The 17037-nt window shown below is 44.5% G+C and overlaps 1 protein-coding gene across 3 annotated transcripts in view; it reads right to left on the reverse strand.

The window, feature by feature from the left end:
* The window catches only part of LOC135385494 (rho guanine nucleotide exchange factor 11-like), a 197182-nt gene that overhangs the window by 22238 nt on the left and 157907 nt on the right, over nucleotides 1-17037 (reverse strand). For all 3 annotated transcript variants that reach the window (XM_064614838.1, XM_064614836.1, XM_064614837.1), the window contains 6 exons: nucleotides 9668-9726; nucleotides 8677-8751; nucleotides 6069-6325; nucleotides 1454-1680; nucleotides 1121-1246; nucleotides 106-402 (listed from right to left, as the gene is read on the reverse strand). In XM_064614838.1, coding sequence (XP_064470908.1) covers nucleotides 106-402; nucleotides 1121-1246; nucleotides 1454-1680; nucleotides 6069-6325; nucleotides 8677-8751; nucleotides 9668-9726 — 1041 coding nt within the window. The remainder of the gene's footprint in view (nucleotides 1-105; nucleotides 403-1120; nucleotides 1247-1453; nucleotides 1681-6068; nucleotides 6326-8676; nucleotides 8752-9667; nucleotides 9727-17037) is intronic.

Below are 17037 nucleotides of genomic sequence, written 5' to 3' on the forward strand. Positions count from 1 at the left end.
GACAGTTCACCGTACATATGTTGGTACAGCATCTCTTGAATGTGCAATAGGGCACATAATCCAGAATAGAGAGCTCCATACTAGTAAAAGGAATGTATTGATTACCTTGAAAGAGGATGAAACGGGGTTCTCTACTTTGTCGAATGCACTCCTGTCCATCCGTCGCTGCAGCTCTGCCAGCCTGTGTTCATTCTCTGCATCACGTACAGCTTGGTTGACATAGGCCAAGATGTTCTTGCTGCGGTCCACAGCTTCCAGCAGCTGAGAGTGCTCCAATGAGTTGGGTGCTGTGTACTTCGCTACATTCTCCAGGAGAAGCGGGTACTTGGTTAGCCGCTGGAAACCCGTTGCTATAATATCTTTTAGCTGGAGACGCCTGCACACAGGGTGCAGTTCTGCATCCTGCGCACGGATAGAAGCTCAGTCACACATTTTTCGGGTTTTATTTAACGTTTTTTGAAAATGGGGGGAGGTAAAAATCAGGTTTTATTTCAGGATCCATAAAACAGGGTGGAAAAGTAGATTTTCGTGTAGAAAATAAAGAAAGAGAGCTTCTCAGATTTTAGATTGACAGAAGTGGCGGAACAGCTGCGCTGAGTGTCCAATGCTTAGTGGTCTCCATTTCCCATATATATTGGTGGTTGAATTGGCACTGTTCAAAGTCCATTTTCATATTTATTAGGGTTCTACCCCAAATGATGATGACGGAAATCGGAGGTAAAAATAGGTTTTACCCTAAAATGCAGGGCCCTACACATACTAAGCTGTCACTAGAGATTCACGTTGCAAATCTTTCTCAGCCTGTCACACTGAAGAAAGACTCGTCACAGAATGGTGACAGAAGTTGACAATTTCGCTCAGTACGAAAATTTTTGAAGTGGTCTGCAAATGTGGGAACCAATCAGTCCTGTTCTGAAATCTCGATGTTCGACTTGAGCTTTCCACAAACCTAAGTAAATCTAACAGTCTATTCTACATAGACATCAAACAATTTTCGTGGGTGTTTCATGCAAAAGGCACCACACAATTTGCGGGAAAGGTAAGCCACAGAGACTAAGTACATTCCACGTGCATCCCATTTTTTTGTTGATGGAACACCATCAGCATGCCGTGTACTTACAGCAAGGAACTGTGACAGCTTTTGGTCCTTCTTCTGCTTGTTCTTGAGGGTTTCTAGGGCGACAGATTGGTTCTTGCAAAATGTAGCTATGGCCCCTTTCAGGTACTCGCCAGACTCGCCATCCATCTACAAGATGTGTCAAAGAACATCCATGTCATAAATACACTTTTAAGCCTACAGCACTTGGAAGTATAGAATTTCAAGTCTGAGGCATCAAGAAATGACTTCAACAATAATAACGATAACGACATCTCTGACATACAGTATTTCGTAAGCAAAAATCTGCATGGGGCTGGCGGACACTTTCCTTTTACAAGCTGTACATCAACCTACCATTTTAAGCATCATTTCTCCAATCTCGCCGATGATGGGTTCTTCCCTGCGTCGTGCCTTCATGAGTGCGTTGAAAGAGCAGTGGATGTCTAGCAGCTCATCCAGATTGGGAAATAATAAGTTCAGCAACTCTGGGCTCAGCAGCTGCTCCTGCTGAAGAGGCCGGAAGAACAGCCGCTCCAGGATCTTGAGGTTGCGTACGTGGGTTCGTTCCGTATGGAACAGCTCTGTTCATACAAACACATCATTACAACACTGATACGTAAGTACGGGTGCAGATCGAAATTGAAGTGTCAGCATATGTCCTCCAGATAAAGTACAAGGAAGAAAACATAAAGCACAATTTTGTTTTATCGCAGCTTTTCTCCAACTAGAAGAGTGCCAACAGTGAAATCCTATATTATAGGGACTGTAAAGTGAAATATAACGCTTGGGAATGCTGCTGTACGCAAAACCCCGCATCCATGCGATTTATACAGATGTCTGCTTTACGTCCTAGTGTTCCAGTGCACCAACAGTGCACTTTCTATGACGAAACGCACATTGCAGCTGGATCATTCCAGGCCAAATCACCCAAAGGTCGTGCTTGACCCGCCTCAGTTTTGCTTCCAAAAATTATCATGGACTCCTTATTGCAAGTAAAGATATTTTCCCGAGTTTTACTGGACAATGTTGAACCGTTGTCGATTTAGGCGTGGTCAAAGTTCGTCCGAATCGCGAAAATCATGCTACGAAAAAAAGTTACCTACTGAGCAGGGTTTTGAGTCTACGTGGACTTTAGTGACATAGAATGAAAGAGCGTGGCCCTAGCATTTTGCCAATATCAAGTTTTTCCCTAGTGTTTGATTTTCGGCCAGTGAAAAAGGGCTGCTTTCTGGCGCTATTTCTTACAACTTTGCGCCCCGCTAAGGGCACTTTTCGCACAAGCTGGAAGGGACAAATAAATTCAGAGTGTTCTGGACCTTCCATACTTCAAAATCACATGTTTTGAAGGCCGACCACACAATACTTTTTGCCCCATTTAATCCCAAAATGCCGTACTTTTGGTAAAGTTGGCAGTTTTCAACGCCAGTTTTGAAAATGAAGCTGTCAGCCGAGAACAATCCAAATAGATCGAGATGACAGATCAATATCTATACTAAAGCATGGCTTGGTTCGGCGAATAAAGTTTTTCCGTGTGGTGGAAGTTTTCCTATCCGTTATGTAGGACCAGAACAGACATCATATACAGCTAAGTCACATCTATGCTACTACCGCGTACTAGCCCGAGACGTTCATGTAGTGCTTGCTAATCTATCCACACCGGACAGCTGGCTGCTGATGATCACCCAAGCAGGCTGGAATGATAAGAACAGTTTATTTGCAATTCAGACAGTCTACATATTTTATTTTTGCGATTGTAACAGTTTGAAGTAAGAGCAAAAAGATACCCACATAAATGAATGCACAACGGTTTTATTATTGTTTCATATTTTCTTTTCAAACATTAAAAAGCAAAGGCGACCATTGGTAGGGTATCTCATTAGAAGTGACCACTACAATTTCCTCTGTACAGCGAAAAGACAGGTCTTGAACGCTGCTCCGACCGAAGTTTCCGTGCGTGTCACGCACTTTCATACCGCAGTCCATTTTGCACGCGCGCATTTCCTGACGTTCCTACTTCAGCCATTGTTCAACACAACGACTTCAGCAAGAAAGTTGAAGCAATCAATAACAACCTTTTTGGTTACCCAGCATGCATCACATGTGAGAAAGACTATCAAACTAATCAGCTGAGCCGCGGATGAGCTCTCCTAAGCCGATTTCAAGGCCATGTGTTAAAGGTTGTGTGGATACACGAGCGAGTTTTTGGACGCTATGATGCAGCAAATGCCATCCGCTCATCGACGTGACCTGCATTGTTATTAATCATAAGAAACGCGCATTTGAAGGGATAGTATGGTTTCCTCATAATGATGAAAGATGAAAGTCACTGAAAAGGTTAGCCAGCTGTAGGACTCGAACCCACATAGTCTGGATTACCGGTCCAGGGCTCTACCTCATGTTCTCATGTTCCTTGTGAGTGTGAAAGCATCGCTGTCATTTCTCATGACTACAACTTTAAAACGCTGCGAATGAAAGACTTGAGAAACACCTACTAACAATACTTACCAATGCACTGATAACAATAAAAACTACACAGTTTACTAACAAAAGGGCTGTCAAAAAAGTGGACATGCTCATATACGCCGCAGGACATGGCTTGTGAAGCCTAGGCATCTGGCTCTGTCTAGGTTCTGTTCGCGCGCCTCACAGGGAGCCGTTTCATGCGGCCCTCGCGTAACCATGTGGGACATAAAAAATATTTTCTCGCCCTTATCAAAAAGTACCTTTTCAGTTTTTTTATATGCTTTAGTATAGATATTGATCTGTCATCTCCATCTATTTGGATTGCTCTCGACCAACCGCTTCATTTTCAAAAATGGCGTTGAAAACGGCCAACTTTACCAAAAGTACGGCATTTGGGATTAAATGGGGCAAAAAGTATTGTGTGGTCAGCCTTCAAAACATGTGATTTTGAAGTATGGAAGGTCCAGAACACGCTGAATTTATTTGTCCCTCCCAGCTTGTGCGAAAAGTGCCCTTAGCAGGGCGCAAAGTTGTAAGAAATAGCGCCAAAAAGCAGCCCTGTTTTGCTGGCCGCAAATCAAACACGAGGGAAGAACTTGATATTGGCAGAATGTTAGGGCCACGCTCTTTCATTCTATGTCACTAAAGTCCACCTAGACGCAAAACCCTGCTCAGTAGGTAACTTTTTTTGTAGCATGGTTTTCGCGATTCTGACGAACTTTGACCCCGCTTAAATTGGCAACGGTTCAACATCGTCCAGTAAAACTCGGGAAAATATCTCTACTTGCAATAAGGAGTCCATGATAATTTTTGGAAGCAAAACTGAGGAGGGTCGAGCACGACCTTTGGGTGATTTGGCCTGGAATGACCCAGCTGGCCATGACCCACCAGATGGCTAGCCCAGTTGCTTGCGTTTTCAATAGATGGCACACGAGTCGCATAATAGTTGTCGCGTCTTGAAGCCCTCAAATTTGTCTTGGCGCAGCCATCTTTGAAACTAGATCGCTAAAACAATGCTCAATGTACAGCAGAGCTATTACGTATGTGAAGCATCCACGTCACAAGCTTTCAGAAAAGCATACAGTTTCTATGGGTTTACGTTCACTTTAGAGCCTCTTTAACTTGATGTGTAGTAGGGCACTCCAAATCGTCAAATACATGTAGTTTTCTATACACATGCTTTCATAATACATATGTGAATTAAACTTAAGGTTAACAGGTTAAATGGCTCTCCTGAATTAGGGGGGGGGGGGGGGCAGAATTAGGTGCCATTTTTCAATCATGTAACTTGGGTCTAATCAGATGATACTGATACATTTGGATGCTATCAGCCTTTTTCTGTTCTTGTTGTCCAGCGATCTGCCTGCAGTTACAGGTGCACATGCTGGTCACATATGCTTTTTTCCTGAATTATAGTCACAAGCACAACATGTTGTAGCATCAAAGGGATGCCATGTTGCATCAAAGCCATGTTGTAAAGGGGCTCGTTATTTTATTCCCCCCATTCCACCAAGCACTGGGGTAGAGTATCGCCTGTTGCGATGAAACTCCCCACTCTCCAAGGCCGAAAATAAAGTTGTTGTTGTTGTTGTTGTAGCATCAAATGTGTTTCGCATAGTTCACTGTTCCATTCAAATAATATTTACGTCAGAGAGATTTACATGTGTACAGTTGCTACAAAATCATGTACATGTAATTGGAACAGGGAGAAATCGGGTTTAACCTGAAGTAATCCGAAAATGATTGGTGGGAGGATAATTGAGAGGAATGGGTTTTGAAAAGGAAGTCTGACCCTTTGAGTTAAAGTGCCACTCCAAACACTGAAAACAGCATTTATCTTATCTAGTCCATGAAAAGAAGGCATCTCAAGGATTCTATACGCAAAATTTCAATCCTGCTTATGAACATTTCTATCAATTTTTGGAGATCTGCTGAGCCTCCACAAGTTTCGTTGACGCAATCATAAACCCACAAACTGCAATGATGTCATGTTCTGGAGAGGGCATTCGTCTCCTAGCAGCGACACCGGCGTCCGGGGAGGGTCACGTGGTGGAGAAGTCACGTGAGGCTGATCGAAAGAGGGGAAAATGGGAGAGATGTCTTCTCCCTCCTTTGTGTTTTCTCCAAGGTCGGAGCGGTTGGACGGTATGCCATGTGGGGCTCCGCTACCAGAGTGCAAAAAGTGAGCCCCCCGGAAGACCCGAAGGGCAACAATGTTGCCAGATGAGAGCTGGGCGCTCTGTCAGAGCAGAACATGATGTCGCTGTTCTCAAAAATAAAAATATCTAGCTTTCGCGTCACGTAGAGCCCAAATATTTTGCAGGAATGTAAACTGAGACAGGAAGATTTCAGTAACATAACTTTGGTGGGATTCTGAAGGCACGAGATTTAATCCGTAAACTTTCACTGATTAATAAGAGTTTTTCTTTGGTATCAACACTCTTGTAAGGTTTTTAATAACTACAGCTAGGTAAGAGCTCTTTCTACTACTACTCGAAATACCAACCATTGATGACATCCTGCCTCTTCCTTTCCTTAGGCTTCATGAGCCTGAGGCTCTCCCGGTCAACATTGTTCTGCCAATTGGGAGGTTCAGTGTCACACTCCAGATCTGAGTCATCCAGCTGCCCAACTGATGTTCCTCCAGAGTGCAACCCCAGTGAGGTGGGTGTTCCGCTTGGTGGATGTCCACCTGCATCCGCAGGAGCCGTCGACGGAGTTCGATGCACCATTTCGCATGAGTTGCTCGGGCTTTCCAAGCTCCTTTGAGGAATTAATGCAACAAATCAGTGAAATCGCATCCTATGCATGGCCTATTTACATGGGAATTTAATCTCCATATTTTTTTATTTTCAACTTATCAACAGGAATGTAAGAAGCTACCATATAAACTGGACTATAGGTATAGAGGGTCTTAAAAAAAAAAAAATGGGCGTGAAAAACTGTCCTTGTCTTATAATCATCCAGCCATTACTAGAGTAGGGCAGTGTTATTTGGGACCCGTATATGGCAAACCTAACAAACAAAATCGAGCAAATACAACGGACAGCAGCACGATTTATGACGTCTAACTACAGACGGACTGCATCCGTAACAGCAATGTTAAGTGAACTACAGCTAGAACCGTTGGCAAAACGATGGCAGATAGCTAAACTGAAGCTCTTATTCCTTCTTTACCACCAGAACTTAAAAATTGATGCTAACAAATACATTACAAAAACAGAACCCTGCAGCCATAGAACTGGTCATGACAAACGCATTAAGCCATATAATGCACGTTTACACATCTTTAAATATTCGTTTTTTCCAAGCACTATTGACCTCTGGAACGGACTGCCCCAATCACTCACCGATATTGACGATGTACAAAAGTTTACTGAGGCACTTTCCGATGCGACTGTATAGAAGCCCCCCTCCAATTTCTTGTGGATTAGTTTTCTTACTGCCATTTGTTAATAGTGTTCGTTAATTGTGCCATTCCTGTCATGTCTCCCCCCTGTAACAGCCCTTAATAGGCTTAAAAAAATGCTGTATGAGCAATGCTTTATACGACCTGCGACACAGGATGGGTGAGTGACGAGCTGTTGAGGTCCGAGCCAGACAAAGAACCGGACTTGGACTGATGGACACACAGTGCGCTATCTTTGCACAATAAGTCATTCCATATTCATACTTCCGTAATCATTGCGTGCATGTGGCAGTCAATATTTTTTTCTTAGTTTCCTCTCCAGAAAATGGGATCAACTTATGAACAGTATCAACCTTTTTATTCCGGTTTATATGGTAACAAGAAAGAAAAAAAAGGGAGAAAAAAACTAATACTATGGCAAGGTGGATGGAACCATTGTGGGTTTAGTCTCTGCCAGCAATGCATAAAAGAAAAGGGTGCGGAGAACTTGATTATTGACTTTTGAGACTCCTGAAGGCTTTGTACTCGAATTACATGCTGGGTATGCACGTCAGCCCCCGGGATGCATTACAATAATAAAAACTGTGAAGCAGAAAGAAGGTCTTCCTTGCTGCCTTGTGTGTATTATGATTAATCATCACGGAACACGTTAGGCTACTTCAGATACATAACGAGGGTATACTTGACCTTCTTTGGAGAGGTTCGTAATTTTTTTTTTTTATTCTACCAGCACTGTGATATCAGTGTTTCAGAGTATCTGGTCCACACTGCCTGGCTAGGACAGGACTGCTTTCTCAAACCATTCAGCTGCAAATTCATCGCAACATCTCCACTCCCAGAGAACCGCACAAGATAGTTCTGAAATTTCTTAGAAGGACTTCATAAAGAACAGTGATAACCTCTCCTGTTATTGCAGTTCGTGTTATATCCTGAATCTGTTAACTTTAAAAGAGCCTTAACAGAACATTTTCCTAATGTTCCATGACATTCTTTTTGTCACTTCTGTTTGTTCTTTTTTATTTCAGTTGATTTTTTCCCATGTTGTTTCTACAAACTGATAATTTAATATTTTGTTAGTGATCGTATTATGTCACTTCCACTCTGTTATGCAATGCCCTTTGGGAGGGGTCCTCCATGTTCAATAGTAAAAGAAATAAATAAAGATTTCTGGGTCCCCAGGCCAGCTCATCATGGAGCAGACTCCCAAACCTCTTATCCCGTGGCTGTGCCACTGCATTACACCGCATCAAACATGCTTCCGCAATATGGGGCCCACATCAAGAGTACTTTACAGTGGACTCTCGTTCATTCAAACTCTGATAATTCAAACTTTCCGTTGATCCAAACAAATTTTAAATTTTTGTTTAGTTTGCTATGCTTGCAGTGTATTGAAAAGCTGCTTAATTCAAACAGTATCTTTGCTTAAATCACAATTTTTACTCCATTTTAAAACATTCCTCACAGCAGAACACAGCCAATGCAATGTTGCATTCGCTAAGTGGCACTGCATTGGCACTAGACTCACAACAAGGACACTTTAAAATGCTGAAAAGTTATTTGTCATATGTTATTTCCTCATAATCACTTTTTTGTGTGTGTGAACTGTGCTTTGTGTGTACTGTTGCTCTCTTGGGTATTGCTCAATGATTGTACAAATTGCAGTGCTAACCACATTTTCCAACACGGTTACACTGGTGAGGCTTACCTTGTGGAAAGGCTGGAATTTGAAGAACTCCCAGAATGGTTCAGGTTATTTGGCTTGTCTTCCACGTCCACATCGCTACAATAAATTCACACACAAATGTAGTTGTGACAAATTTCAAGGGAATTTCTCACAACACACCCCCGCCCTATACATCAAATACATATTCCCTTCCAGAAACACAAGTGCTCCACAGTATGGTGAAGTTGTTGCCCTACCGCAAATGGATATGAACCCTTGTGTTTTAGGCTTTTATGGTTTTTTCCCCCCAAATCTGAGGTAAAAATCGGGACAATGTCCAAAACTGTAAAGCAGGGTAAAATCAAGCGATATCGTGTGACACAGCAGATTTGCGGGTGGAGAAAGAAAAAAGTGTAACCAAGAACACAAGATGGTAAGAGGCGGTAAAGAGTGTGAAGTATTTTCAAGTGCATTCTTGCTCCACCCCAAGGGATCTCTGTAGCCTAGTGTGCTCTCTCAAGTGTCCCCCAACAATAACCTTAACAATTCTTTGAGCATGTGCTCGCTGCACCTGCAGGAAGAGGTGCCAAAGCTATTGGAAGCGCACTAGTTTCTAGGGGTCCCTGAGGGCAGAGTGAGAATGTGTTAGTGTTCACCCACGCCTGAATGGCACAGGGCAATTGTGGTTCTCGGGTATTCCCGGATTCCATCCGAAGTGACTGTGAAGGGGGTACGAGACCGTCCCTTTAAGCGGGACATGTTAAGTGAGCAACACCAGAAGAAAACACAACAGCAGCCCCATGAAATCTAGCACGTGCGACCCTATTTTTCTTGCATTGTTAGGGTCTTGCCATGATTGTATCAGCTGTCATGCTAACATGCCAGAAAACGTGATTGAAAGTGTGTATACTTACAAAGCTGCCGTATTAAGCGACAATCACAAACAGATCTAAATCAAACTGCACTATCTGCTGCACGAGGGTATCACACAGCACGCAGTCACTAGTGAAACGGGAAGTACCACCAAACTTACCTCTTGGATCTTGGAATATTGGGATCACTCCGCTTCCGATACGACGGTCGCGTTTCTCTCTGAAATAGGAAAAAAAAATAACGTTTTAGCATTCATGTGCAGGTGTGTGCAGAGGATAAATGCGATAATGAAAAGTACACCATCAAGAGCTGCACAAACGAGGTGACAAGTATTATTACTTTGGAACTGGACATCATGTTTGTTCACAACTAAAGACATAGTACGCATAAAGGAGCAAACGAGGAGCATTTTGCTTTGCCCGAAAGCCCACTCCATTCATCAATCCATCTATCACGAGCCGCCATGTACAAAGGTTTTGCCGTATGGTATTTTGCAAAATTAAATTCACAACAACGCCCTGAAAAAACGGCAATGAGCAGCGCACCGCGACATTGGAGGCCCAGCCCGATCTCTTGGTATGATGTAATCCTGTCTGTATGATGTAGCAATGGCACAGGGAGCAGCGGCGATGCCTCATTTCTCAGTGAAAATTTGTCTGCCATAGACATGACACATTGCTACTTACGGGGGAACTTGGGCTCTCTGAAGCAGTTCAGAGGTCACAAGTGGGTGTGGGTGTGCACATCGAAGAGTTGAGGCACGCTCTAAAACGTCAGCTAGGATAATCGTTCTTGCACATGGCCACGTGTCTGCTTTCTATTTCCCTTCATACTCAAGAAGCATCAATTCTCGACCTGTTTCTGTGTTGTTCCTTCGTCCAGGCACTGTCGCGAATTAATAGATCGACACCAACTGGCCTCGTTACTTCTACATCAAGGAGCATGTTGCCTACAAAATAACATGTGCTCGCATAAAAGAACGCCTATCCTAGGTGACCTCATAGCGCCTGCCCGTGGTCTTTGACGTGCACACCCTCTAGATACCTCTGAACTCCACCTTCATTACACCAGTTTGCTTATCCCCTAATCTTCTGTACAACATGTTATCATTTGCACAACATGCTACAGCAAAAATGAGAAATTTATGGAGGGGTCCACCATTGATCTTTTAAACACTACATGTTGCTCTTACTGAAGAAATAATGTTGCGTAGCTCCATATAAAACACAGAAGTGGGCACACGTGAGGGTACAAGAAGAAACCCACCCAGTAGATTTAAGTGTTTTCATTATCTGTTTTAAAAGTGTGTTTGAAAGTTGGGTAAGAAAAATGTAGAAATGTTCATTCATACCCAGATTATGCACTTCACCCACTACAGGCGCAGATGATTGTCACTGTTCATGCAATTTTTCTGTTCACCCTTTAACCCGCTTAAGATCAAGGTGCCCAGGTCGTGCCTGGACCTCGATATAGGATGTATTCAGTTACCACATTGCTTTGCTTTTAGCAAGAAGCTGATGCCAGAGCTTTTGCAGTGACGGAAACACATGGCGACTTTAAGCGAATCACTACCTGCAATATTGAGATGATGAATGCTAAGAAGGGGTCACTTCAGTGCACTGCCTTTCTTTCCCCCTTTTTTCTGGAGCTACAAACATGTTTCAAGAAACAGCCTGGAGCACGAGCTTTGAGTGACGGTAGGGTATGTATGCAAAACCTCCACTTTTTCTACGCCCCCGAAACGTGAGATAAGCATGACAAGAAAGCCAGATGTTGGTATCCAACAATGCTTATCAGCCAATAAGCTATTCAAGGCGTTCTCATGTGTTTCGTCCTTGTCTCATTCTTTCTTTTCTAGTGTTAATAGGAAGCTGAACGAAAGATATTCTCCATTCCGCTCTGTATGCACATAATTTGAAACACACGTCGCCAGAGATAGCAAAGGAGCCCCATACGTGCTACCGACCAAAAAACACACCGCGATCACGAGGAGCCACGGCATTACCACAAAGAGAAAATGAGGAGGAGAAGCCAAAGATGTGAATACCTTTAGCCTGCGCGTCGTGCTCGAACGCCCTTGAGTTGCGACCGCCGCACGGCCCGAAGGTGGCTTCTCGCGGTTTCGAGTCGGCATATCCAGCACTAATCCTTCCTTAAACACGAGCAAAGTCTCTCACGCAAAGCATCGTTCCAAGCACATCGTGGCGAGAGGCAGCCGCCTACTCGCGCTCGTGAACGACGCGATGCTTGCAGACGACGCCACGCGATCCTCCACTGCGCATGCGCAGAGAGACGCGTGCCGCACGCTACCCCACCATTACGATGAATCAAGTTCCGTTCGCCGGCGGTGGTGCATGAAACTGAGAAACGTCTGCTGCTTCTATGTATTTACATTTTTTCTTGACCTTCATTCACGCTCTATTCCTTGCTTTCGTAGACGACATTTTTCGCAAAGTGGCGTCTCCGGAAGTGCATGAAGGTTGTGGGGAAGTTCGACGTAATTTTACCCCCTCTTTTATCTCATTCAGAGCACGCAGCTGTTTCATAATTCTCTCTTCGTTGCATATATTTATGAACAAACACAGCACAGAAGTCACATATTGGGCAGCCTCATTTTGGAAACCGGGCCAGAAGAAACGAAAATATGTGTCAAATCAGTTAATTTTCCGTTCTCTTCGGTCATTATCCGCCGTGATTACTTTCCGGAGCACTCACTGCACAATAGATTTACTTCCTCGGTCCATAAATACGTGTCCCACAACACCTCTGACAATAAACTGACGCCTCTAAGAAAACAAACATCTGTCCCGCTCACAGCCACCCACCACACGACACGGTTCCTTGCGAAACAGTAAACAATCTATCCGTCTATGGGGGGCAAGCCCCAGTGGAGAGAAAAGAAAATAGAAAGGAGGACTTGAGTAAGCGGCCGGTATATCTATTGGCTGCACAGCCTGCACTGGGAGCAGAAGCATCGCCCAATGACAGAGTATTAGCACATCAGCGGCCCCGAGAAAAAAAATCATAATAAGAAAAAGTACTGTCCAAATTCTTTGCTCGCCCAAAATAACTTCTCAACGTCACGCTCGTCACTGGACTGAAGCCAAGCGTCGAGAGAGGGGCTGGGACGGGTTATCCTCAAAAACCACCATGCTCCTATCGCGAGCAGACGACAGCAGAGCTATGAATCTCCACGTTATGGCTACCCATTTTGTATTCTGCCGCGCACCGCCAGGGTTCGAAGAACGAAGCATAGAAGTCAAGTCCCTGTCTTCCGCGTCCCAACATCTGCAGTATGCTGTCTCACCAACTAGCCCAACTTTCTGCGCTTGTAGAAGTCAAGGTGGGACAAAATATGCGGCAAAGGCTGATCTTTCGTGTTTTCGCCTGGTGAATAGCATGCTATAAACTTTATAAAGGCCTTTTCCGCTGTATTACCCTTTACCTTCCAAGGTTAAAAGTGTCGCTCACAATTGAAATTAGTTGGTAGCGTGTCGCCTTACTTATATCCCAAGGTTGCGGGTTCGATCCAGGCTGAGAACGCCAGCAACTTGGTGGCAGGGGTACAAGCTACTTAGACATGCCGCCTTTCGCAAAGGGCGTTATATACATAAATGAAATTGGTAATATTGCTGAATACGTTTCGAGTAAACACTGAAGGGAAAGTAGGTTAATCAAATGACAAACACAAATTTGTAAATCTCACATATTCTCCCAAAACCTACATGAATTTGAAAAAGAAACTTAAAAAAAATCATTTACATTTTCCGAAGTTCGTGCCACAAGACAGATTAGAAAATCTGAGATGAGATTTTCGAAGTGGCTCCAGTGAGTATACTACTTGCGCATTTCTTACAGAAAACCTGCAGGAGATATTGTAGCAAACCTGTGAACATAAGGTGACGAAAAGTCGACCATAGTACCATTCTTACTGTAAAACGAACGCTCATTTTAAACAGCAGCAGGGCAACTGGCAACACACAATCCGTGCAGCAGCAGCAACAGCACTGACTCCGCGCAAATCCTTTCTTAGCTTGCGTCTTCCTACGCGTTTATTTGGACAGCTCAGCTGCCTACGGCTTCTTTAAAGTTTACGGAAATATTTCCGCTCCTGGCACCGAGAAAGTTAACAGACGAAATATGGAGTTTACCACGGTCAGAGCAACAGACCTATCAATGTCCAACCGTCCACCATGATATAAATGCCAACCTCGAAAGAGATTTGACGAGCAATCACTTTTGAGTTCCTGCAGTGCATCTATTGATTTCCACAGTGATCTGTATCTGCCGCAACAGTGATTTATTAGCCGTTTTTAGCCGCACGGACACGCGAAACGAGAAATCACACTGATAATCAGCAACATATGTCGGCGTCCGTGATAATTGCCTATATAAATTTCATTGATTGCCCACTGAACGGCTGTATTTATGGTCCTACTGACCTTCTACTTATTTTTGGGTGAAAGAGATCGACATCAAGACCGTACTCACAAGTCAAAACAAATAAAGTGACTCGATATGTTTACTAAACCAGACGATCAGCAGAGTTAAAGCTGACCATCAGCTGACAAACATACAGGGTGTCCCAGCTAAATGCGAACAGATTTGCTTTAGATATATATACGAGGGCGAATCAGAAAGTCTTTCCCCTATTTGTTTCTTAGCCAAATTACGGCTGTAAATGCGAAGTCAACATATCCATTCCCAGCGGTGGACCTTTCTTGGACCGGCCCGGCCTTATCTGGTTCAGGTTCAGGTTTGCTTAATCCCTTTCGAAACAGGGCAGGTATCTGCCCAAAAGGAGATACCACAAGCGAGGATCTAGACAAATTGTCTAGAAAAAAGAAAGTTCGTGGGGTGTCACTAGTGTCGCTGCACAGTTGCACATACACCGTCGCTGTAGTCACTGGGATCCTGTTGGCTTCGATTGTCTTGGCCTCGGGATTGGCTTTTTTAGTGTACAATGGTCGAGTTTACATTCGGTTTCTGATTTTCAGAGAATGTCCGCTGAGGCGCAGTTCCTCAATCGCTGGCCGTGGCTGAGGCATGACTTTTTGTGTTAAGGCTCCTGGATTGTACTTGCGTGGCCTTATCCCATGCTAGTATAGGCGTCATTTTGTTTCATTGATGGTGTCCTTGTCTGCGTTGTCGAATCCGAGGGCGGAGGTAACAGGTTTTTGCAGTGCTGGTACATGCAATGCAGGGGATGATCTTAGGACATGTTCGAGATCTTCAATTTCATCGGTGTCGTGGACACGTTGGGGGGTCCCTCCCAAACAATTCAGATAATCTTTTCCTGGTCAGAAGCGATCCTGTCCGAGCCTGAAACAGGAGTCCAGCTATCTGCCGGTAGCTCCGCGGCACGGCGCTGCTGTCAGTTGTTGAAGATGGCAGTTGTGCTTCACACGTCCACGGCGTACGAGCAACGGTATTCTGCATGGGAGCGCCGAGGACCACTCCTGCTGGATTTCATGCCACAAGGTGCAACCACCAATGCTGACAGTTATAGTTCCACACTGTCACGTCTGCGGGCTGCCACCAGGCAAAAACGCCGAGGGATTCTCGATGTGGACAACGCGGTTATCCTCCACGACAATGCGAGGCGACATGTGGAAATCAGAACCGCCGACAAGCTCCGGTCATTTCACTGGGAGATTCTGGACCACCCACCATACAGCCCGGACCTCGCCCCTAGTGGTTTCCATGTTTTCGGTCCGCTAAAGAAGTTCACGCGCAACGATTAAGCCAAGACAGCAGTCCGACGGTGGTTCCGCAGTCAGCCGGACGAATTCTACATCAGGGGCATCTCAAATTTAGTGCTGCGATGGGAGAAATGTCTCGAGCCGTGTGGGGTCTATGTGAAAAAAATTATGTAAGGTACGTAGAATAGTACGTATATTTGTAATTACCTGATTACCTGTATGTACCTTATTCTGGCTGATAAAAAATAGGGCAAAGACTTTCTGATTCGCCCTATCACTTTTTGCGAGATGAAGTCAGTTGCAATATAGCACATGCAGAAGGGCACTCCTTAAGAGGGCACCAGGAAACTCCTAAGGCAATGTCCTAATTAACTTTCAATAATTAACTTTTTAATTATAAAAGCCACGAAGTTGTCCCAATGAGAACATCTGATCTCTTCGGTCACCTGATACCGTAGCCGTTTTCAGAACAAAAATCCGTCCGATAAATCGTCTGCAAAAAATTCGTCACACCAGGAGATCGGGCCTCCAAGACTGGTGGCTGCTTTTCAGGGCGTTCTTTCTTCTTCCTCTTTTTTTTTTTTTTTGTAAGTTTAGCTGAACAATGACGAGACACCGCATAACAAAAACGTTATGCATGGTGGCTCATGATAGACTGCTTGATGAATGAAGCAGTATTTGGAGTGCCTTCACTTGGGCCTCCATAATATTGGTGAAATACGAGCCAGCAAAGTCGAATGTAGGACCAGATTGTTCTACGCACCGAAGACATTTCTTCTGAGTAGGAAGTCTTTTTAGACTTCGTCTTGGGTGACAGCATAAAATGCCACGACGAAATGCCTTCAGTTTGCGCGTTAGGTTGGGTTGCGCCAAAGTTACTCGATATATACGGAAGTCTGGCCGTACACCGCAAACCCGGTAGCGAGCAAAGCACAAGGGCCCCCGGTCGATGGACATTAGACCAGACAGCGATGACCACATCCATATTACGGTTATGTCAGATGATGAAACGCTCGCGCGCCTGCATCTTTCAGCGCGGACAGCAGGGGGATCAATCAGCGTAGATGACGGCCTTCACTAATGCAGGTAGATTGGCGCCTGCGTGAATGTGCTGATCCATTAACATTACAGGCGGTCGCCATGAGCGCGCTAACCAAACCAGGAGCTCTCAGGTGTGGCACCAAAGAACACATTTTCAAGAGACGGAAGGGGTTCTGCACATCAGCGACTTCACAATATCGAGAGAGAACCAGCACGCAATGAAACACCAGAACACTGAAGACATTCTAGAGCAGGATTGAAGAGCTCATCCTCTGCAGGGTCATGCCGTCAAAAGCTTTTATATAGATCTTGAAGTGGTTGTCACGTGGCACGGTGAAAGCTCAGTGGCAAATCGACGACTACTTTACAATCTGGCTCATACTCAAAGCAAACAAAACGCTTCTGCCAAACTGCGTTGCTCAAACGTGAGGGTCGAGGTTTGTATAACATCTTCAGCTGGGTTAAGTTGAACCACGTTAATAGCTGGTCCGTCACCTTAACCTTCCTACTGTGCGTGATTCCGTGACCGTGACTGAAAGTGGCTAAAATGAGGGGGGGGGGAAAGGAAACATATTTCTTTCAGCGAGAAATTGAGATTATATCGGCGCTGTTGAAAGGACGAAAGGCAAGACTATCAACTCGATGGCTAAAAGCAAAAGGAATGCTCTTCTTTATTCCTGCTTTTGGATGTAGCGTGCTCCGGAGTCGCGTTGGGCTTTTCCTGCTATGTTAAGAAGGTCTGTACCAAACTTTACACCGTTGAAATCGGCTTGCATGCCGCCCTTCT

Source organism: Ornithodoros turicata, chromosome 2, assembly GCF_037126465.1.
Source record: "Ornithodoros turicata isolate Travis chromosome 2, ASM3712646v1, whole genome shotgun sequence".
Lineage (NCBI taxonomy): Eukaryota > Metazoa > Arthropoda > Arachnida > Ixodida > Argasidae > Ornithodoros > Ornithodoros turicata.